The 23,026-nt window shown below is 42.8% G+C and overlaps 1 protein-coding gene across 3 annotated transcripts in view; it reads right to left on the bottom strand.

Annotated features, from left to right (window-relative positions):
- ssp3 (SCAPER domain-containing protein short spindle 3) overlaps nt 1-23,026 on the bottom strand; it is a 116,713-nt gene that overhangs the window by 78,913 nt on the left and 14,774 nt on the right. For all 3 annotated transcript variants that reach the window (XM_084593705.1, XM_084593707.1, XM_084593706.1), the window contains 9 exons: nt 22,827-22,890; nt 20,449-20,578; nt 15,206-15,317; nt 12,583-12,723; nt 12,028-12,129; nt 10,004-10,057; nt 9,145-9,287; nt 5,243-5,324; nt 1,769-1,924 (listed from right to left, as the gene is read on the bottom strand). In XM_084593705.1, coding sequence (XP_084449831.1) covers nt 1,769-1,924; nt 5,243-5,324; nt 9,145-9,287; nt 10,004-10,057; nt 12,028-12,129; nt 12,583-12,723; nt 15,206-15,317; nt 20,449-20,578; nt 22,827-22,890 — 984 coding nt within the window. The remainder of the gene's footprint in view (nt 1-1,768; nt 1,925-5,242; nt 5,325-9,144; nt 9,288-10,003; nt 10,058-12,027; nt 12,130-12,582; nt 12,724-15,205; nt 15,318-20,448; nt 20,579-22,826; nt 22,891-23,026) is intronic.

Genomic DNA, 23,026 nt, shown 5'->3' with positions numbered 1-23,026 from the left:
TCACATGGAATAACTGACACTTTCCTACACCTTCTTCCTTCACCAGGTTAAAATACTCTCATATAGCGATCCTACTAAATCCAATGATGGTTGTTTGGTTACCACAAAGTTAATGAGCATGACCATATATCTTAAAATGTATACTCACGGAAAACATTACTGACCCAAATGTTTACCCTTTCATGTCAAAATGTCTGACTATGTTTGATTCGGGGTTGACTGCCTCCTGGTTCAACTCTCATTTCATCCTCTCATCTCAAAAAAGCTGCCAGGGTTCAGCTCATGTCATGTCATGCAGTCTCATGGCATCACACAACCCACCTACCAATCAGTGTCGGCCCATTGTCACTTGGCAACTGCCAACGCCTAGCTCCTCATTTTTTGCTCGACACCAACAGTGCTGGATTTTCTGCTGAAAGAGGCACAGCGCAGGGCCAAAAGGATAAAGTAGCTGACACCTGGCACTCAACTCGTTCACCTTGTCCGCATAGTGCACTCTGTTAGCTAGTACAGCAATAAGTCTCCATCTCTCTACAAGTTTGTAAACAATAGATCACCTGGCATATTTTTAAAAATCATTAGAACCATTCATCCTTCCGCAGCAGCCACCTTCTGGTCCCTTCCTCATCTCCACATAGAAGAGATTTCCTTCGTTCTTCCTTGCCATCGGGCAACTGTGATAGGTGGCAGGTCGCAGCTGGCCCTTCCACATACCAACTCTGGCAGGTGGCAGGTTGCAAGTGTGTGAAACGGCCAACTTTTCGTCCCGATGAGCTCTTATGATATCGCATAAAAACACGAGTGGAAGTTTGCTTTTAAGAATTAGGCTGATACACTATCACTGGGCTGATGCGCTGGGTGAGCAAATGGGCAGTGCAGCACATGGTCCGTGATTATGGCAAAGATAAAACTGATGCTCAATCATTGCAGCACCCAGGGCATGAGCCCATGACTACTATCCCAGACAACATATTCTGGCTATGTAGCCAAAGCTACAGAGCCGAAACGCATTAGCTCACTGCGCAGCAGGATATAGTCCCTTCGTAAACTTCATGAATCAGGCTCTGGAATATTACTGAAATATCAACGTTATCAGTATATCAGGATTTTACTACAAGACGCGTGTACAGCGTTAGTGTAGTGCATTTTAAAATTACTACAGTACGCCGAGCAAACGGCACAACATGTAGGCTCCATAGGGCGAACGGAATGGCTGCACCATCAGTCGGGAATCTCTTGAAGATTGTGGGGATTCACAATCCCCTTCCTCCATTGTAACACCCGCGCGTAATTAACACGCGTGATTATGCGCGCTGGCAGAGAGGTTGGCGGAGGAGAGGGCATGCTGGCAAGGCTAAGGAAGAGCAATCAAGAACAACCACCGTGTAGCGAGTGAACGCCGCGTACGGGGGTGAAATAAAAACCACTTAATAGGCAAGCGCCAAGGAGGTGAGAGGAATAATTTTTTTTTTTTTTTTTTTTCAATTATAAACCCAAAAGACCAACCATTAGTTATAGCTGATGTTCCAGTGAAGGACGGAGCACTTCTGTTCACAGCTTTGCGTGAAAATCAAAACACCTGTTATGATTTCAACAAGTATAAAGATGCAACATGAAAATCCCCCTACCTTTAACAATGCACTCAACACAACAGCACACTATTTCCTTTCAATGAAAAAACTATAAAAACTTGCTTCTCCACCACAATTTGACTTCTCATGCTTTGCATTTGAAGTATACAAAAAATGAAGCAGGCATTTGTACTTACCAGAACATTGCAGAGGGAGCAGATCTTCTTTGTGTCATAAGGCTGATGATGTGGGGCATCATCATTATTGGAAGAACACTTACGAACACTGAGCTCAAAAGCCTTCAGCCTGATTTGTTCAATGTTTTCTTCATGCCTTCGGGCACTTTCTTCTTGCTGCGCAAATCAAACAGGACCAGGCAACACAAATGAAAAGAATGCCCCCGAGTATAGCGCAACCTCTACAGTAGCCCCACCATTCATTCGTATGTATATACTGGCAGTGTGTGCATATATAAATATACATTTAAGGGTGCCACACTAACTTCTCGATTATCTTAGTTTAAATTCCTGGTGAAAGACCAAGGATGGTCCGTCGTCCGAAACTGCTAAATAAACTAAGATAATCATCAAAGTTTTATGACATCCTTATTCTAACTTTGCTGGCCCACAAGTAAAAGCAAACTATACATATATGCATACTCTCAAGAAAAAAAATGTCAATGTATAGATTGTAGATATACTCGAAAAATGGATAGCTACGTTGTTTCCATCAAGGTAGCATTTAAGAAGCTTTATTTATTGGCCCTCAAAGGGGGCTACCACATGACCTGCTGTTATTTAAATCACTCGCACAGTGCACACACAAAGCTTTATCGGAGGGAGCTCAGCAGAAAAAAGTGGATTTTGTTATCTGGAACTGGGACATGTCTCCAGGCTTTGAAGTGGTGCCACGTCACAAGGAAGGTTTTTATTGCGTGAAGTATCATTTTTGGATGGTAAAAAAAAAAAATGTTTTAAATAGATGCTAGCTTGGTGGAAACAACAAAGCTAGCCATACATCCTTTCACACTAACACCATTTTTCGTTAAGCAATAATTAAAAAGTTAGCTAATTAGTCTATACTAATTAGGTAACTTTTGCAAACAAAAAACAAATATTGCAGACTAGGCCAGGCAGCTCTAAACAGCTGTTGGTTTTTCTAGGAGGGGGGGGGGGGGAGGTGTTTGTGTGCTTGTGTGTGTGTGTGTGTGTGTGTGTGTGTGTGTGTGTGTGTGTGTGTGTGTGTGTGTGTGTGTGTGTGTGTGTGTGTGTGTGTGTGTGTGTGTGTGCGTGCGTGCGTGCGTGCGTGCGTGCGTGCGTGCGTGCGTGCGTGCGTGCGTGCGTGCGTGCGTGCGTGCGTGCGTGCGTGCGTGTGTGTGTGTGTGTGTGTGTGTGTGTGTGTGTGTGTGTATGTTATACATGAATTTGACATGAAGCTAAAGTGTTATATACATTCAACTACTCTTTGAGTAAGTTAACAACTTCCCTATACTATCCACGTCCGGTCATTCGCTCCAGCATAGCCGTAGAAGGTCGTTATTGAGGTCTGAATTGTGAACGCCACTTTGCGAGGCGTGCTAAAAGCTAGGTTCTCACAGTGATGAAACAAATTTCCACAATGAGGCACTAGCATCACAAGGCTCCAGCTTTATGTGCTGCACTGGTTCTGCATGGCGACCTGTGCTTGGGATTCTTGCATTGCGATGCACTCAACTTATTCATTCAACACGACGAACACCTAGTTTTGCCGCTCAATGCGAAATCGCGCTTGCAGCCAATACTTCCCACCCACCCACTCAGGCTGCCACACGGTCAAAGGAAGAAGCGAAGAAGCAATCTGGCAGCACCGCAAGACGAATCCAGTTAGTTTCTCTTCCATGCACGGCACAATCGCAAGAAGCAGCACTGGTACTAAAAGGGCTTTTTTCTATGAAGCCACTTAATTTTTGTGCATATATCATGTTTACGCACTTTGAATGACCTTTTACAGACAGGAGGAACCCCTCTTTTTAGCCCTGCACTCTGAATGCAGTCTTCGGGAGTGTTGGAGAGCAATGACAGGGCACGTAGCCGCAGTTGCAACAACACACAAAGCACTTCTTCCCAGTGAGCACATAATTATGGTCTTCTTGCTTCAGCCAAAAGCACAAAATATTCAAGACAGTGGATAAAGGTACCAATCTGCAGTTACTCTTGGAGGGGATGCGAGACTTGATTCTGCACATCGACATAACACTGTTGAATGGGCTGCCAATTATGCAACCAGGGATATTTGTTGGCAACTTGAAGTTACTGTTTGGCTCATTATTTTTGTTAGACGAGACAAAATAACACCATAGCTCCTGTGCTGTCATCTCCATCACAGCTTTGTGCAATTGGAAATTAAGTTAATTGGACAGTAAGCCGCATAAAATCTCTTAACTGCTTCGAGTTGGCAGTTAAATAACTAAAATAAGCACATTTCCATGTTGCAAAGTTTTAGCACTGACAGAGGACGTGAAATTTCAGCATGCCCAATGTCCAATGGTAACTAGCAGAGTCAGCAGAAAAGCATAGCAACCAAAAAAGATGAGCTGCCACTAGCGGCGCACACTAGTGGCCGCTATCTGGCCACAGCGCAGGCGCGCCGATGGACCAGTTTTCTTCCTTCCACCGTGACCTTCAACCTGACAGTCGACATCCTTTGATCTCGGTGCCTATGACCGAGCATGGATAATATAGAAGGCTGCGAGTGGACAGAGTAAGGTTTAAGAGGACGATGATGATAATTGTCACAGCACACCTGCCAAATTTTAGCTCACCTCCTCTTATAAAAAAATATAAACGAAAGTTTAGGAGTTGTGACTACTATGTTAGGTGTACAGAACTATGCAGCCAGTGATCTATGAAGGCCCAAAATTAAGAAAGCTGATGTGAGCATCTGGAACCCGGAGAAAGCGCACTACGCTCCTGAGAAACTCTGTGTATAAGTGACTGAGTTTAAGTGCAAGCTTAATACCCAGTGTGGTGGATCTTAGGGCTTGCCTTGTACCGTGTGGAACATCTTGAGAGAGCAGTCATGACAGCCACAATGAGAAACAAAGCATTTTAGGACAGACGCATAAGAACTGCTGCAAGGAAGGTTTGGCAACAAGCAATTTTGCGATGGTGATGGTGACGAACTTCTGATGTCCGGGTCAACAAAGAGGTTCTAGCACCCATTAATTTCATTTGTACATAAAAAACCAGCATGGCAACATGTTGATGGCTGGCAACGTGGTGATTAGCTTAGTGTGGTTATTTGAAAAGTGCTCAGTGTAGTTATGTATTATGGCAAGTAAACTAAAGAGGGACAAGTCCTGCCTTTTTTTCCTGAAAGGCACAAGCAAGAGCAAGACAACTCTACTCATCTTGCATCACTGTTGTCCATTGCACCAATGTCCTGCTGTTGCTCTGGGCCGGTTTTTAGAGTTCAAAGCATAAAACAAACACCAAAATGAAAGACTGCTTGCTATTGGGATCGTTAAGTATGCTCCAGCTTTGATTTTAAAGGCACCGACTATTTAGCAAAAAAAAATGACACTCTGCCTTGTTTTGGCAGCTTTAAAATCAAATAGGATTGTTTTTTATTTTTTTAATCCGAGAAACCTCGTGTCAGCAGGCGTGAAAGAGACGATGGCGTGCCTTGCTCACCTTAAGTTGGATCTTTTTCTGCAGCTCTTCAGCCGTGGCCAGCTGTGCTGCAGTCAGGGCAGTGAGACGTTGCTCTCGTTCCCTGCCAAAGATGCGAACGCTCCTGGTACTGAGACTGAAAAAACTCTCACCCCACCACTTCATTTTTTGACCTCGCTGTATTCAAAGGGAAAACAACAACTATTTAGCTGCGAAACTGACAGTGGAGAGCGCAGGTAAGAGAACATAGCCAGATTAGAAAATTGAAGAAATGAAAGATGCATTTCTTGCCTAACTAAGCACCAGATGATGCTTCACTGAAAAGAACCGCATTTGAAATACATAAGAATCTTATTAATTTCAAGTTTGTCAGATCAAAACTTCAAATTTATTCAAACTGGTGCTTGCATCCTACAAATCCGACTGAATTTCAGCCAAAGAAACACCTGGAATTTCAAACACACAAGCATTTGAATGCATGAGCACATGGAAAGAGGCTGTGCAGCCCACCTACACCAGGCAGCAAAACATGACAGTGTGGTGGCTTTCTTCTTGCCCCGCAAAAAGCAGCTCAATGCCAGTAATCATGGCAACCAATCCCATGATTATTTTGGGGTGCACGGTTATTGCCGGCTATTGTAGTGCTGCACGTGCCATACACAGCCCATGAACCATCCACACTCATCTGTTGCCAGTACATGCTATCATGGCGCTGATTACGGCATTTTCTGCCATTATGATGAAAATTAGCAGAAGGACTACCTAACGTTTATCACACTGACTCACAAGTTTTTCATTGTAAAAAGCCCAGTACATGAGCTAGCCTGAGTGCCAGAACCTCCTATAATGGCATTAACAAATTTTTTGTCAAAACCTACATATTTTTTCAGCCTCTCAGACTCACCCAATGAGTCAGACACATCAGGAATCCAACTAGGCAGTCTTGTGCAAGAAAACCTCATACAAACACGGCTGTGCAGATAGTACCTCTCGAAGTCGAACTTTGGTAACAAATTAAATACAAAGGGCAAAGCTAAGATTGAATTTAGTATGAATTGAACGATTATTGAATTATCTCGTATTTATGCAATTATTCACAAAAAAATGAACGCTCATGCGGAACGCCAAAGCGCTAGGGGCACCAATATAACTCAGTGAGTTAAAGCTTTAGTTGCCAAAAGATCGTCCCACTGCAGTGTGAAGTTAGTATATTGACTCTACTATCATCACATCAAGCGCTTCAGAAAATTACTTTTTGCTACTGGCAATGACGACGAGCAAACTACTAGTGCCACATCTCAGCTGAAGAGAAAGGCGAGAGCTACGAGCCATGGCCTCTTTGGCATGAGGGCAGTGCCTGCTGTATTTGGTAGAGCCCTGTTGCAATGCACAGTCTTGGACACCATAACGTTTGAGCCTCATCAATGTTGCCACATGAACAGACCATGTAGCGTCATCGAACACTGCGAACACACCGAATTGATGGTGATGGCATGCTGACAAGGTCAGAGTTTGGCCCATTTTGAGGCGAAAGCCTTTCTAGGCTCATGAACGAAATCCCGTGCCTGAGAGCTGTGCACGAGACGTGCGCGGGATCTGTGCGCTGATGTGTCATTTGCTAATAACGAATGTATGAGGAGGAAAATTAGCTGTCAATCATGCTGATGATGTCGTCACAAAAATAAAAATCTTGTCTTCACCGGGAATCAAACCTCCATTCCTCAAATCCCCAGCCGAGCGCTTTAACCAACTGCGCCACGCCCGGGATTGTGAAACGCACGTCATAAATTCTCCTTGTTTACTGTGAGGTTAATAGTAGAGATTACAATAATGTTACAATTAGTGATAACGACAATGATGACAGTAGCAATGATAATGACTGTACATTTAGTTGATAACGATAATGAGGGCAAACATGATTCACCGTGTGCATCAGCAACACTCAGCTCTGGCTTTTGTATTTCTGCAGTGTAGATTCCACAGTGCTCTTGGAATCTTTTGAAACAGCCGCTGAAGAAAACTACAATATACCTGGTGTGAATTTCATTTCAGTTATTTATAGAGTTGTAAGTCAGCACTGTATATGTCTCGTCTTCCTTTCTTGTCCCTGTGTATCTTGCACTGTTCTGCCTTGAGATGAACCAACTAGCCCATGATGTGTTATTCACTTGAAAACAGTTCAAGAACTTTACACTGTATTTTATCCATTTTGATAAGAACTATTTGATTTGTTCAGCACGCAGAATAGGAGAGTATTAAATTGAATTCCATATTCAAAATTTTTAAATGTTCATACACCCCCAAAAGTAATGTTAAATTGTGACATAAACCTTCAAAACAAGACCAACCCTTTTCAAGTGGCTTGATTTGTGTAGGTCATAAAACGAAATTAACTGTGACCCTGCCTCGGAGAAGTCACTATATACTCAAGGGCAGCTTTTTGTGGTTATGCAGCCAAGGCTGCGAGGGCAGGGTTTTGTCACAGTGTCATTACACCATGCAGTTCTGGCGCATCCGACTTCAGTTACAGTTTCGGTTTCAGTTTCGCCTTTGCTTAGACAAAAGTTATAGAGCTGCCAACGATGTAGAAATATTTCCTTACACCAATGAAGGCCTAAATGAACACAAATTCATGCTTAATGAATATCCCACGCTATATACGTAGTCAAAACAAGCACATTGCGAAAGCGTACAGAAATCCACGTACGCTTCACAAGATTACCGAGAGATGGCGCAGACAACGGTACAGCGCATTGTATCGATGATATAATGCTCTAAGCTAACATTGCACATGCTTGTACTGTGTAATCATGACGTAATAATAACTTGAACAATCCCGCCATCCACGAAATTCCTGAAGGAACTATATTCTGCTACACGGCGAATGGTGCATTTCGGCTCTGTAGCTTTGGCTGCAAAGCAACAAAATGCTGTCTGCGAGTATACCTAGTGCTCACTCTGGCTCACTCACGAAACTTTGGTCAACCTCCAGGCTCACTCATTTAGACACACCACACATAGGAGTCACTCCGACTATCCAGTGTAAACCCCTCACTGCGAATCATGACTTCGGCTCACAATTCACTTAGGCCCATTCATTAATTTAGGCTCGCAACTGATCTGGACCAACTCACTTCCAACTCTCAACTCATTTGGGCTCGCTCACTCATACATTTCGACTCACGAACCATCTGGACTCACTCACTCATTTCGGCTCACTCCTTTAAGCTCAGGAGCCATTTGGAGTCACTCCCTCAGTGAGCTGAGAAATTTCTTTAGCCTTTTTTTTGTGTGTGCTTTGGCTTGGTAGATTGTTTTTCATGTGAGTAAAGCACCACGCATTATTTTACTTTGTTATCAAACGCACCTAAATTTCAATATTACAGGTTGTCAAGAGGCATAAGAAAAGAAAGCCTCAAAGGGCTTGACTAGGCCTCTATTCACCTTATGTTGTATATTGGTGGCAACATTCATCATGTACTGTACAAAACGCACAAAATATGCCGGGGAGCATACACGGGCAGACGTTTCATAAATTTCTCTCTTCCGGTCACCAAGAGACGTTGCCAAGCCACCATGCCTGCAAGCATCCTTTTTGGCGGCAATAAATCTTTTCTCCTCTTCACTCTCAGTAAATGAGGAAAAGAAAAAGCGTGCACCATCATCACAAAAACACAGATCATGACATGATTTGAGCTGAGCCTGGACTCACAGAGCAGATCATGATCTGAACGCCCAGGCTCACTCACTACTCAGACCATAATCTGAAACTGAGCCTGCGCTCGCTTACAACTAAGATCATGATTTGAATGTGAGCGTGAGTAAGCCCGAGTGAGTCGACTCATAAGTGATTCCGCCTATCTATGACTGCGACTCAAAATCACATGGGTTCTTACAATTTCAATAAAGCACCCTTTCCTCACCTCTCTTTCTGCTTCAAAAGGCTTTGACGAAGCTTTTCTTTCTCCAGCTGCTGCAGTTGAACTTTCTCATCCTTTATCTTCCTCTTCTCTTGTATTTCTAACAGTTTGGCCTGACGCTCTGCCTCAAGAACTTTGCGTCGCTCCTGCAAAAATTTTACAACAAACCTTGATCTTTTAATTGAATTTGTTAGTCTTGAAATAGTACCAGGGTAAACTGCGAAATAATATACAGAAATAGGTACCGAAGTAAGTTGATATAGAGTTGCTTCTTTTCATCAGCATTAAAATCAGATAACTAAGCGAAACCTACTGCAATTACCATGTATCACAGGAGCTAGGTATTAGAAAAGAACACAGTTGATAGAAAGATATAAATACAAAACTAAAAAAATCAAATCATTGAATATTTCATGAGCAAGATGCAGAAATACATAATGCTGCAATGAAAATATAATTAGGTTATATACTGAAGTTCATTTAAAGCAAGAAATACTACAGAAATAGACATTCTCAAATTTTACAGCAGAAAGCCAATTATAACAGGAACATAATAATGGCAAATGCAACTTTAAAGTATGCATGTTTGAAGCAACTATCTGACTGACAGGTAGGATTAGTGCTTTTGGTTTCGTCCCAAAATTTATTTCGGAACCGAGTGTTCATGCATGTATTACTGGTCAATTTAAACTTACTAGTTAGTACATAATCTCATTTGGCTGAAGTAAAAATGCTCAAACCTAATCACGAAGCATCCCTACAGGTAAGGGTCATGATTCATTCTTACAATGGCTCTCGTAGTAGACAGAAGGCTGGTAGTAAAAAAAGAACTGATGCACAGAAAGACTTTTCTGTGACTGACCTCTGCAGCTGCTTCTTTCGCAGCCTTTTCTTCTTGTTTTCTCTGCCTTTCTTCCTGAAATTAAATATTCAGTGATACAGCAACCTAGTTTGTGGTGAAAAGAGAGATCCTGTTTTTTGACACAAAACTAAAGAAGGTCACATTTACGTAATGAGAAAAGAAAATGTAAAGCAGAATATTCAGCAGGTTGAAAGAAACTCACGATCAGCGCACACAATTGAAAGTGGGTACAAACCACACCTTAAATAACCTTTCCTGAAATTCTCTGAGGTTTTCCTGCTTTCCCGAATTTCAACATGAATTCACTTTGTCATGTTTCGTTAGACAAAATTTCATTTTCCAAGGCATCAGCAATTAAAGGTCACTATAGTTTTAAAGTAATGCTTGCCTTCAAACATACAGTAGAATCTCAGAGATAGATATACGGTTGATGGCTAAGTCAGGATGACACAAATTAATTCCCCAACATGAGCGCATTAAGTACAATGCGCAAAATTTTGGATGTTCTGAACTGTCTCCCATGGCACTATGAATGACACGAACATGCAAACCACGACTGCAGCCTTGAGCACTGCGCACTGTCCGTGCATCGCTGACTTTGCAATCTCCAGTCGCACTGCACGCATCATGAGCGGTTGGTGGCGGAGTATGCGGTGAGAGCACATGGCCTACTCATCGATGAATTCACGATCGCTAGTCACATGCATGCGCAGGGAGTAGGTGGTTCGTGGTGCCACACGGCCTACAAATAGTCATTGAGGTCATGATTGCCTGTCTTGTGCTGCACAGTCCACAAGAAAACCCCTGAGGCGCAGCCCGCACATCACCGACATTGCAATCGCCTGTCGTGCTGTACGTCGTGCAAGTGGAAAGCTATGACCATGCGACCGTTAACTAAACCTTTCTAAACTCTAAAAAAATCTGTGTGAATGTCTTTCCCATGCTTCTGCATAACAATTTTGAAGCAAAAAAAATACTCTACTGTAGGTTTTCAAGCCGTCAAAAAGCTGCCAACTTGGGTCTCTCGTTTGACATGGGACGGTTACGTAAGAACCAGCCTGCCAGGACCCTGGTATATTTACGTTACCTCTATAAGCCACTAAGGCATGTTCATACAGCTTGGTTAAAGTGGGGCTTTATATGTGGGCAGATAGCCTACGCTATCGCGTCATACCGTTAAAAGCGGAGCTTCAGTGCTCCCCATATTTAGATGCAATAAACGCCTTTACCACCACTACCTAAAACGCCGCGGAAATTTTATGCGTTTTTTGTTCGTCTTGATAACACCAATTTTCAGGTTCTAAAATTATCTTGTGGCTCTGTAAGATACGTATCACTTATATTCTACTACATGCAAAACAGCATTCCTTAAGAAATTGTCTTATCCTGCAGAAATTCCTGCACTTATCATTAAAGTTTTCTTCTGGTCTCTCTTGCAATTATCAGATGTTAACGAAATGCAGCTAAGCAAAGCTCGATCTTTTTCATTACCCATCCCTGCCGATTACACATGGTGCTCACCCCGCAAATTATGCAAAATTTACTTTCTAACCCATGCCTTTGAATGGAGATGCAGTATTTGAGAATGCATAAACCAAAAATAAATCCTTTTGGTCAAATATCCTCACACTCACAGCAAGCAAAATCAAATCAGCTTTCTACCCTTGCAGGAAGTGGCAAGTTCGACAAGTCACCAAATGCTGAGTGTTGTCCTTAGAAATGGACAATGGAGATATGAAGGGCAGTAGTGCAATTTATAAGCAGGGTCAAAAACTGCTGTCACGAAAAACCATCCTTAACTTTTCATCCTTTCTAGGCCAAAGAAATGGGACCAAATGCTGCACCACATTTTCAGCCTGCTTTCTGAACACAGCTTGCAGCATACAAACCAAGAAATGGCCGAGATGTGGGTGCCAGGCAAAGAAACAATGAAGGTAAACGTGAGTAATGATCTACAAAAATGAAGGATATTCTGGCCCAACCAAAGATAATTCAAGCTATACAGAAGATGAACATTTAGCCACCTGGATATCCAGCAGACGTGCCTCATGGTCCTTTTCACGCGACAGAAGGTCGTGACGCTTGTTCTGTGCTTCCAGGCTGTTGATGAAAGCTATTTCGTTGACCTGCACAAGTGTCAATTTTGAAGTGCTTCATGTGGATGTGCATGCAAGCTTTTGCATAAACTGGACACTGTTTTCCTGCCAAAGAGTACTCCAAAAGTTACTGAAAACCACCAAGCAATTATTTTATTCAATTCCATGAGTAATAGTTTCCACCATCATCCTGGCAGCTAAGCATGTGAGAATGCAAAATATTCTATGAGTCATAAAGCAACCAGCTCCTTGATGTTTCAATAAAATAACATCTGCATGCTAAAACAAAAGCTAACACAATATTTTTCAGAACTAGAACTAAGAGGCAACTCTGTCAGCATTCTGCATTTATAACAGCAGGAGCCTACATTCGCAGCCACAAGAACATACTCAGACAGATGAGTGTTGCAAGTTAATGCATGCAGCTTCAGGATGTGTGAAAGGAGACAGAAAGAGATGATCTGTGTTGTACGATGCTCTCACCTTCTCTTCCTCATCGTGGGCCCTTTTGACTTTATTCTTCAGCTGCAGTTCCCGCTTCTCAGCAGCCCGCTGCAGCCGCTTCTCTAACACCAGCCGCCTTTGCAGCTGCAGCTCCTCCTTTTGCGCTTTCTTCTCCTCCACCTAGGGCACACAGACCACAACATGATGCAGTTATGGTGCAGCCCCAGAGAGCCTCAGCTGATTTCAGAAGGTGCTGAGGAACTCGATGTGTGTAGACTTCTGTCCCTGGCTTAAGATCACCAAAACAAGAACACGAATACAGGCAGCCATTCTGGAAATGGCCAGGTACAATAATAATGACCTTCTGTACAGCAAAACAGTTAACTATAAGCAGTTACAGTATGATCACTCATAATAAAGTGAGGAATGAAGAGGTAGAGGTTTAAGCATTTGCGGAAATAACGGAAACAATGTATCTGCACAAATGCAGCATGATTACAATTGTAACTCAAGGTCACTTTTTCAGGCACGAGACAGACAGAAAAAAAAAAAGTATGCATATGTAATGCACAGAGCGAGGCTCATTGGGGAGAAGTTCAGAACAAGCACCTAAAAAGTGGCTTTCCTGTGGCTCGACATTATAGGATGACACAGCTGCCTTCGAGCCTTAACACAGTACAGCAGTTGTTACGATCATTACCGTAGGGTTTCACGTGCCTCTTTGTTTAAGGTGAGAGCCTTAATAGACTTATGAGTGTCTGTCCGCGAGAAGTGATACTTCTTCGCAAGATTCCGCAGAATATCATGAGATTGCGATGTCATCAGCCATGACCAAATGAAACGTCATGACTGGATGTGACATCATCATTACTTCAAATCTGGTCACGTGTAATAACTGGAACTGACGTCATGACGACGTCACGTCCGGTCATGACGAATGACATCACCAGGCGATTCAAGCATATATAAAGCTGGCCTCGCCGGGCGTCCGATCCGGGCGTCCGTGCTGCGTTTCATTTGGCGCTTCCTTGAACACCGCACCACACAGCATAGGGAAGCAGACGCAGTAAAGCAGGAATTAGTAGCGCTTCAAACAAAGGCTTTTGCCTCACCACATTTTAGTGGTCCAAAGTGCCCCACCCATTATTCTAGAGAGCCACACAAAATATTCTCAGATAAGAGTGACACAGTGACAAGCACGGAATTCCGACATGCCACCGCTGCGTCAACCATCTGCTTTAGAGTAATAGTCTTAAATATTAAACATCTCCCAGTCATTCAAAAGTGTGTCGAGTCATGGTTCCAAAACTTTTTTAACTGCTTAAACGTCACCTCATGCATGAGGCCATTAAACATTTTGTGGCAGCACAAGGGTTCAAAGTCACTGAAAATTTCATCAGAAATAAATACTGAAGAAAGCAATGAGAGCACTGTTTAGCTTCTGTGCACCCAAAGTGGATTACTGCAGTGTTACATTGGTGATGCTGTGAACATTGAAGATGCCTGCTGAAATTTAAAAGAATGAAACAAGGGCCTTTACGCCTCTTGTGTTCTGTCGCGCTTTCCTCAGGCTGAAGCACTGAATTTGCGTTCCGTGCGCAAGTCTCCTGTAACAACCCTCTTCAATGATCTAGCACTGCTCCAACATGTGTTGCAGTGTGCTGACCTTCGCTGAACCTTTGCTGCTTGGGGCTTCCTTTAGCCAACATATATTGTTGACAGTTTGAGGTAGTTTCTTTTTTTCCCTTTCCCCAAGTCGGGGGACACACATATTACATATCGAACAAAATTATGAGTAACTATGGAATAATATGCCTTTGCCACTGCATAAAGTTCAATTACAACATGAGAGATGACTTTCTAATTCAATTTTCGCTACAAAACGCGCGTTACATTCAAATAAATGTGGTGGGTAATAAAGGAATTCAGAAGACTCTGCAAGAAATTACATGGTCCTGCGACACCCAGTACCCCGCTGTACAGTGCGAATCCACTGTGTACAGCAGCTTTGGTGTGAGGTAGGTAAGACCTGACAACACCTAGCGCACAGTTCACTGCCAGCACGCCGGCGGCATGCAGCACGCTATTGCAAGAAGTGCATCACTATGTGGGCATATATTCTTGCCTATGGTTAAAGAAAAGCTCACATATTGAAGTTGTTTTAATGTATCGAATTATTCTGCAATTCCCATCAGGTAAAGCATACTTTACTTCTACTGTATTGCTCACTATTTTGAGCATATGAACTCAAAAACCGCATGATCCTGGAACGTATCAACGAGATGCTACAGCCATGTTTTCAAGGCTTGTGCATTAAAAGACTCAGCACAATGTTGACAGTGTCTTACTGCATTGTAATTAAAAGAACTAGAAACCTTTTACACACACTTCTTTTCAGTTCATTAGGGATGAATTCATGGCTTCCAATCATAGCCCCAAAACCTACACTCAACCTGTTGGTGAACAGCATCTAATGAGAACTGCAACTACCAACATCCTCTGCAAAAATAATGGAACAGTAAAACTCCCAGTGCACTTACCCTATCTAGCAGAGCAGCAAGGTTAAGCTAGGAGACCTTCTAAAGCAGTACACCTGAGCAAAATAGAAGCTCCAGACGGATTTCATAAGGTCTAAGGTGAAAAACGCAGAAGCAGGACGAACCTTTTTAGACTGATCTCTGCACCGTTGTGCTTTCTCTTCCCGAATGCGTTCCCTCTGCTCCTGTGCCTTGGCCTGTTTCTCTTGATGGCGCTGCATAGTCTCAGACAAGGATCTGGAATAAGCAAAAACGTGAAAACACAAAATCAGCTGAAGCCAGAAGTATGAATACGCCAAGCACACTATGGAAAGAATGACCCTTCATCAACACCTGTGCAATAAGGAAGACTTGCCATTATAACAGGAAGGTTCTTTCCATTTCCAGCAAGACACTTTCTTCACTGATGTCATTAATAATGCTGGTAAACAGTAATAATGTTTTCAGTGAAAATTCTGACATAATGCAATATGGAGCAATTTGTGGAGCCTATAATTTCAAATCTGGAGCATTTTGGAGGAATGAAACATTGATTTTACAAGCCCTCTGGTTCGTGTGGCTTCTAGCTTCCAAATCTCAAAGGTTGGTAAAAAAATGCTAGAAAAAGTTACCCTTTCAGGTCTTCAATTGACAAGTTTTATGTCGTGCAATTAAAAAGAAGACACCTTCGGGAAGTATCATACAATTTTTGCTAAAAGAGCACATATTTTGTATTTTGTACAGTAGCTCAAACATGCAGATTTGCGATTCTCCAATTTTCAAAGGTGTGGCTTAAAGGCCCACTGTCCACCCTCCGGTCGAAAATATTTTCTTCCCCGGTGACTGTGAGACTTCGCCCCTGGAACGCCAGGCCGCAAAATGTTTTTGAAAAGAGTAACTAATAACGCAGTTACAGCCACCTCAATCACCCGATTCTATCCTGCCTCTCTCCTTCCGTTCCCTCGCAAAGGTTTTTCACTCTCCTGCCCGAGGTCGTCTAGCCTCCGCAATACAAATTCCCCTTCCTCCTCCGCGTTTGGCGGGAGGTGGGGCGTGGCTCTCCGCGAGCGCTAAAAAAAAAAAAAAAAAAACGGTCGAGGGAGCGCGCGCCGCTGGATTCAGTCTGGCCGTGGCGAGGGAAAAGCGCGCTGCGAGCGGTAGACACCCATCCTTCTCCCGTCAGTCAGCTAGACGGACCAATGGACGTCGTTCCCGATACGTACGTCGTTATCGGGGCCCGTCGGGCCAGCGCAGGGAGCGGTGAAGCTGGCTTCTCAAAGGAGAGCATGAGGGAGCTTTGAATTGTATTTTCGATGCTTTGCGGCGCGCGTGTCGCTGTAGAATTTTGCACAGACTATCTCCGGTACCTGATCGAAACACTGGGCTCCTTTTCTTAAAAGGGCCTTCCCTGGACAGTGGCCCTTTAATTAGTCTCCTCCCCATTAAAACACAGCTGATTTATCTCAGCCAGCCCTGTCACACTGCATGTCCATCTTTGCTCCCTCAAACAGGAACAATTAATATCGCTCAGTTGCATCGATGACCCCTGTTGAGCGAGGCCATTTCTTGTTCAGGCTTTTATGCTGCTGACTGGGCAACAATTCTGCCAGGAGTATGCACAAAGCCTGCGCTTTTCCTCCATGACCCCAGTTTTAAAAACAAATGGCAAAGCAATGCTGTCACCCTCTTGCACAACTGAAACAAACGGCGAAGTGCAAACATAGCAGCATCATGAAGTTGCACCTATTTGGATCGGCGGGTTGCACTTGGCAGCCATTTCTGCCATTGGCCAAACTGCCTGAAATTTTTCTCAAATGGACTTCACAAGACTGACTGCCACTTATTCAAAATTTGGCTGCATAGCATGGAACACAGTCTACGCCTCGCCACCATACCCACGGGTCATATCAAAGGAGATTCTCCTCACAAGCTGCTTGTCATCAGCATTCGGCAAAGACGTTTTGGCAGATGGAGCATACCATATGTGCAGAAACATCTATATCTGCTTATGCGAGTTACACCACTGAATTGCTGTTGCGTCATAATAGCAACATCCGATCAGTCGACTCACAACAGGCCTAATAGGCCAGCTGGCCAGAATCTTAATGATGAAACTCACATCCTAAAGACAAGCAAGCATGAGGATGTTGGTGAACCTATATTTCGATACATGTTAAGTGTGTGTGTTCTTTTTTTAACATAAAGGGAGAAAAGGGCAGCATCTTGAAATGGGCGCGGAAACTTAGCTGGATAGATGGTAACTTGCAGGCGTAAAGTCCACACATACAAGCGCATGTTGCCAAGAGATAGTCAAGTTTGATATCAGTGGGCTTCAACAGATGTTAACATTTTGAAACGGCAGCAAAAACCAAGATCAAGTCTTTATAAATTTTCAGCGTACTTTCACATACCTTTTTTAATTTTCGTCAGGATGGTGCAGTTTTTCTGGTTTGGCAAAGATTGACACACATGGAGTAAGGGCGGAATGACTATTTTCGTCAGGGTGGTGCAGTTTTTTTGGTTTGGCAAAGATTGGCACACATGGCGTAAGGGCGGAATGACTGTGTTCTTTCCGCAGAAGACCAGAATTTATAGTCTCATGGTGCAAAAATTTTACCCCCATCAGAAAGAGTAAGAAAAGTTTGGTCAGTGTCACATTAAAAGTAAATGAAGCAATTTAAAAGATAATAAAAAAAAAAAACAAGAAAGCTGAACATCAATGCACTTGATTATCCTTTCAATGACGTAAAGACTGCCATGTCAAGTGTTATTAGAGTAGTGTTATTAGAGTCTAGTGCACTCTGTGCCTACCGATCTTTTAGGGCCCCTTCAAACATGCAACTAGAGAGGTTGGTCAAAAAGTGACTGTTGCGAATGGTCACATTGGTCAAGAGGCGACAGTTGCAAGCCGAATGAGCACTGCTCCATTTCCCAGTCTTGTGACTGCTGGTCGCAAAGCTGAAGGGAACAGAAGTTAGTTTTACATCCTACTTCTTGTTGTTGGTGAACAGTCAAAACGACACGTCTTGCTCCTAGCAAGACCAATTTAGAAAAGCGGCTTACGGGTCGCCTTTGCAAGCGAGAACATTGGTGAAGTTGAGCAGCTCCCTGGATGCGTGCATTAGCTGGTCGCACGTTCTTCGCAACTAAGCAAGTGTGAATGGGCCTTTCTACCCTGCAGTAGATGTAGCAGGAATCCCGGCACTACAGAAACGAGTTCATATAAATGCATGGGTCGGGCTGCCAGACAGACACCTGGTGCACCCTGTTTAACTAGCTAGCATTAGGCTCAAGTACACAAGGTTTATGTCAGATCTCTGTGCTATGCTTAGGTAAGCACATAAATGCTCTGTATTCCCTATACCAGTAAGAAAGCTTCACTGCCGCAAAGCATCATCTCCGCACTGTAGCGCAAATGTCACGGAAGCTTTCCTGTGGGCATCCGTCGTTTCGCCCCCATATATAATTGTATTATGAAGTTTTCCCTCCTTCAGATGAGTTACATGAGCACCTTGCGAGGGCCCATGCACAAGGTTGCTGTAGTTCACTGTCACTCACAGCTGCTTTGTCTCAATCGAATCAAGCAAAAACTGGTCACCTTAAGCGCTCTTTCTTTTTTCTTTTTTTCACATTGAATCCCGTGTGAAATTAACCAAATGGTCCCGCCTTGTTCACCTTATCTGAGCACCTTACCATGCTCTACTATACGTATAACATGCCACATTACGCAGGGTGCACCTTTTTGCACAGCACTCAGTACAAATAATATGGATTACCGAGTTTGCTTTTTTGTGTGCTGCCTAATGCTTCCCACAAATGCCTCAGTCCTATGCACCATATATCCTAATGTGTATGCAACTATTGTGACATCCTCCTGCATCATGCCACAGATTTTATTTTGTGCAGCTAATACTAAAACTTGGAAAAGATCGTCATATGTACTTCATCTAACAAGTCCTTTGTAGCACTACGAAACCTACCATCCATTCAAGGCACTAGGAACACAGCAAATAATATCTCAAATACTTGAGCATCGTTCAACTATTATTTTAAACAATTACTGCACTAATTGGATAGTTCTGTATTTTTCTGTGAAAACTGCAATAAGCATTTCATTCACTGGTTACATTTATAGAAAAAACACAGTAATGTGGAGGTCTGCAACGAAGTGGTGTGCTGCTATTTAAAAACATGGCATCCACCAAGTTGCCTGATATTTGCTACGTGCAGCAGCTGTGTGCCAATTTTTAATGCGAAAGCATCATACATCCCACTAATACAAAATTCAGGAGAGCACTTGAATCACCTTGTGTGCAGCAAGGCGAAAGCCTTTTGGCTGCCCTGCTGCAATCCTCGGAACACTGCTGATTCCTCGAGAGAGAGAAAGAGTGTCTCTCTCGAGACTGCCAGACACAACCGCATTGTCACCATTCATCATCACTATCGCTATCCCCATCGTCACTAAATGTCTAACCATCACTATCCCTATTTTTCTTAAAGGTTAGATAGAACCTCGCCAATATCCCACGAAATCCTGCGAAATTTCGTGCACAGATCTCGCCCACGCGATTTCCATCATAAGCCAAGTAAGGCTTAAAAACCAGCATCGTTGGCATCACTAATTCAAAAGACCATGGTATCAGACATCGAATGACGTTCTTACAAGTCTGGGCATGTCTGCTCACACTGCTATCTGCCTTTGCACAGAGGATAAGACCAGTGAACCACCAGTAGCACCAGATGTCACACGATGAGGGTAGGTGTCACACCACTGACCACGTGACGTGGCTGCCCGTGGATCAGTTGCTCCAGTGAGTGCAGCATCACAGGCTGTGTGGTGTATGCAATGGACCGCGTGAGACACTGGGTCGAAGTATCGACGACTTAGTGACTGCATCTCATGGACGACCAAAAAAGTATGCCACAGTCGAAGAAGCTCGAGAGCGCAAGAATGCGGCATGACAAGCGAAGACACAGGAACAGAGTGCCAACAGTGCAGTGAACACAATCAGATGCTGATGTTTAAAAAAGGTCTGATGACCAACAAAATATTACAGAAAACCTATACACAATACACTACCAAGAGGAATGTCTCGCAATACTTCTACAAATGTCATATCGATTGATATAATGTTCGCATTCCTGCACACAAGCCATCTGAAGTATCTCAACCAGTCTTTTTTTTTTCCCTCTCCAATGATGGAACCAGCAGTTTCAGGATGACGGAAGACGAGGAACAGATTAATGCAGCATGCATTGTTCTTTTTGGTTCAGGTTCAAATGTGTGGTAACTAATAGTAAGATTAAGTAAGAGTCCCATTACTGCAGGCAAAAATTGTAGACAGGGCTTATGCAGTGGAAAAGATATCACACAGAGAAAAGGCCTAACCTTTTTCGTGATGCACAAGAGAGCTTCTCATGCATCTGAAGAGCCCGTCCAGGGGTGCGCAATTCAAGCTCTTCCAAGCAGTCCATCTGTTCACCCCAGCTGAGCCCCATGTCATGAACCATCTCTTCAGCTGCGTTCCCATCAAAGAAGAATAAACCGTGAAAGAAGCTTTTCTTTTTTTTTCAATGAGAAAATTGCCTTCTTCACAGTTCCTCACAGTAATCGGAAACTGTGGAAATTTTAATTACCATGAAGAAAAACCACTGCTAAATAAAGATTTAGAGTTCAACACATATATTTTCAATGCCTTGGTTAGTGTTTTGGCTTTTCAGCAAAAATCTGACAATGTGTGTGGAAATACTCAGTGTCATCCCTGATGGAGATTGGGTTGTTTGCTAAATGGTAAAAAAAAAATTTTTTTTTTGCACTAACACTTAAAATGGTGACATCATTGCCGACCAAGGCTAAAACAATATTCACAGTTCTCTTCACGTCAAAAAAGCACTGCAAAGAAGCTACGCTTGGCAAAAGTTTTCCTTAGCAATGAAGGAAAGGTTACAGGGGTGAAACATCTGTAAACGTGTCATTCTGCCAAAGAGTTCAATGGCAAGATGGTGATTCTAGACACTTGGCCACATGCCACTTTGCCGCTAGAGAAGATAGTGCCATCTGTTGAAGCTTTTTATAACCAGACATGCCTCGCAAATTTCTTTGTAATCAAGAAAACTTTTGCATGGCTGGTATTGTTTAAGGCTGGTAGCTGTGTTAAAAATTTGCCTTAAACAATGATTACTGACAACTTTAAAAGAGAACTGATAACTGCAAGCGGGGATTATTCTGGTGTGTAGGGAGATGAAGCGTGTTACAGCTCTGTGGCTTCTGCTAAAGAAAAAGTTTTAATGAAACATAGGTCATGAAGTAGTCACTTTCTTACGAGATTTCAGGTGGCTGCTGCCCCCACCTACATAGGGTGTGCATCATATGACAACACCAAATTTTTTGTGGTCATTACCTTTAGCAGTGCTTGCTTTCTCCCGTCCAACAAATGTTAAACATTGGAAATGCACTGGTACCATAAATGACATGATCATGGGGGCTCTTTACCCAGTGCTGTGTGCCTAAACACTGCTGCAACTTTAACTGATAAGTGTCACCATTTCAAATGCTAGCAAAGAAATGACCTTGCATGCTTCATCTGAGAGTTTTACACATTCAACTGTTTTATGCTCGGCAAATTCAAAAATCTCTGCAGTTGCCCTTTAAGCAAGAAATCCCCTCAATTCTGTGCAATGGAGTCATAGGATAACATAACAGTCAAACTCACTGGCAATATCTTTTTTTTAACAATGAACATGCACAATTTCCCTTGTGCGGAATATGAACACTGAAAACATCCCCACAACTGCCCCGTAGTAATGGTGTATATTGGTCAATGTTCTTGTTTCTGCAATGGATGAAAACAAAACAGGTGCAAAAACAACAGCCGCTAGAGTAACCCTCAAAGAACAGTGCTATGCATCTACATAAGAAATGCGAGATATTTTTTAAGTGAAAAAGCATCGTAGGAACTTGCTGACATATGACCAATACTGCCATTATCCTATGTCAGGTGAGATCTGACCTGACAAACGACCACAGAGGGTTAGGCAAGTAAAGTGACCAACAAGAGATTGATCGGCTGAATGCCTTAGTCAACGTGTAGCTGCCAATGAGTGAAACGCAAAAGACTTAAGATCGCACAAAAAAGTGGCATAATTTGGCTGCACCAGGAGAAACGGTTTTTGTAGACATGAATTCCAAATGTAGCCAATAATGATGAAAAATAATTTACAAATCTTACAGCAAATATTTACAACAAATACAAATCTGTGCAGGGATTAAGAACAGTGCTTCACCAGCCGCCTACTTGGACAAGCAGTGTGCATATAACTCGGCCGGTAAACGCTGCTTGCATGCAGAACATCTCATGTCATCTGACCTTACATAAGCTGACATACATGTACTCTTGTACAAATGCACAAGTATATGAGAAAAAAATATTCTCAATATTTATGCCCTCCATCAGTATTAAGTGATGTAAACTGAGGGGTGGACAAAGGTAATAAATAAGCAAACAATACTACTAAATATAAAGAAGCATTTCTGTTACACTATACAACTTTGTCAATTCTCAATGTCTCAAATTTTGCTTTTTGTAAGCGACTAAATTTTTGTTTCTATTGCAACAGTGTATGTTTCCGATGTTCCTCTTTCAGCAATATCTATAGATATTGCTTGTTGCTGCTTCAGACAAAGCGAATTAATCCGAAATTCTTGCGTATTTCCTTTAGAGTGCTCATGTCTAGCTTTTAGCATAAATTTTGTTTTATGACACAAACCTTCAAGTGTTGATTCTTGCGATTCCCCAATATCTTCCTCGCATGGTGACATGGGTTTTACCTCCTGCAATCAAACAGAAAAAACTGTATTTCTTCTTCTTTCATCCCCACATGCGCTGCGACCCCTTCAGAATGCGCTTTTGTTGCACTGCCACTCAAGATGACAGTACTAAACTTATCTTGCAAAACTTAATCTAAAA

The sequence above is a fragment of the Amblyomma maculatum genome, chromosome 2, assembly GCF_055883805.1.
Source record: "Amblyomma maculatum isolate TAMU_Amacu chromosome 2, ASM5588380v1, whole genome shotgun sequence".
NCBI classification, from domain to species: Eukaryota; Metazoa; Arthropoda; class Arachnida; order Ixodida; family Ixodidae; genus Amblyomma; species Amblyomma maculatum.
Note: the sequence above shows the minus strand (reverse complement) of the source record. Positions and strands in the feature narration are given on the sequence as shown.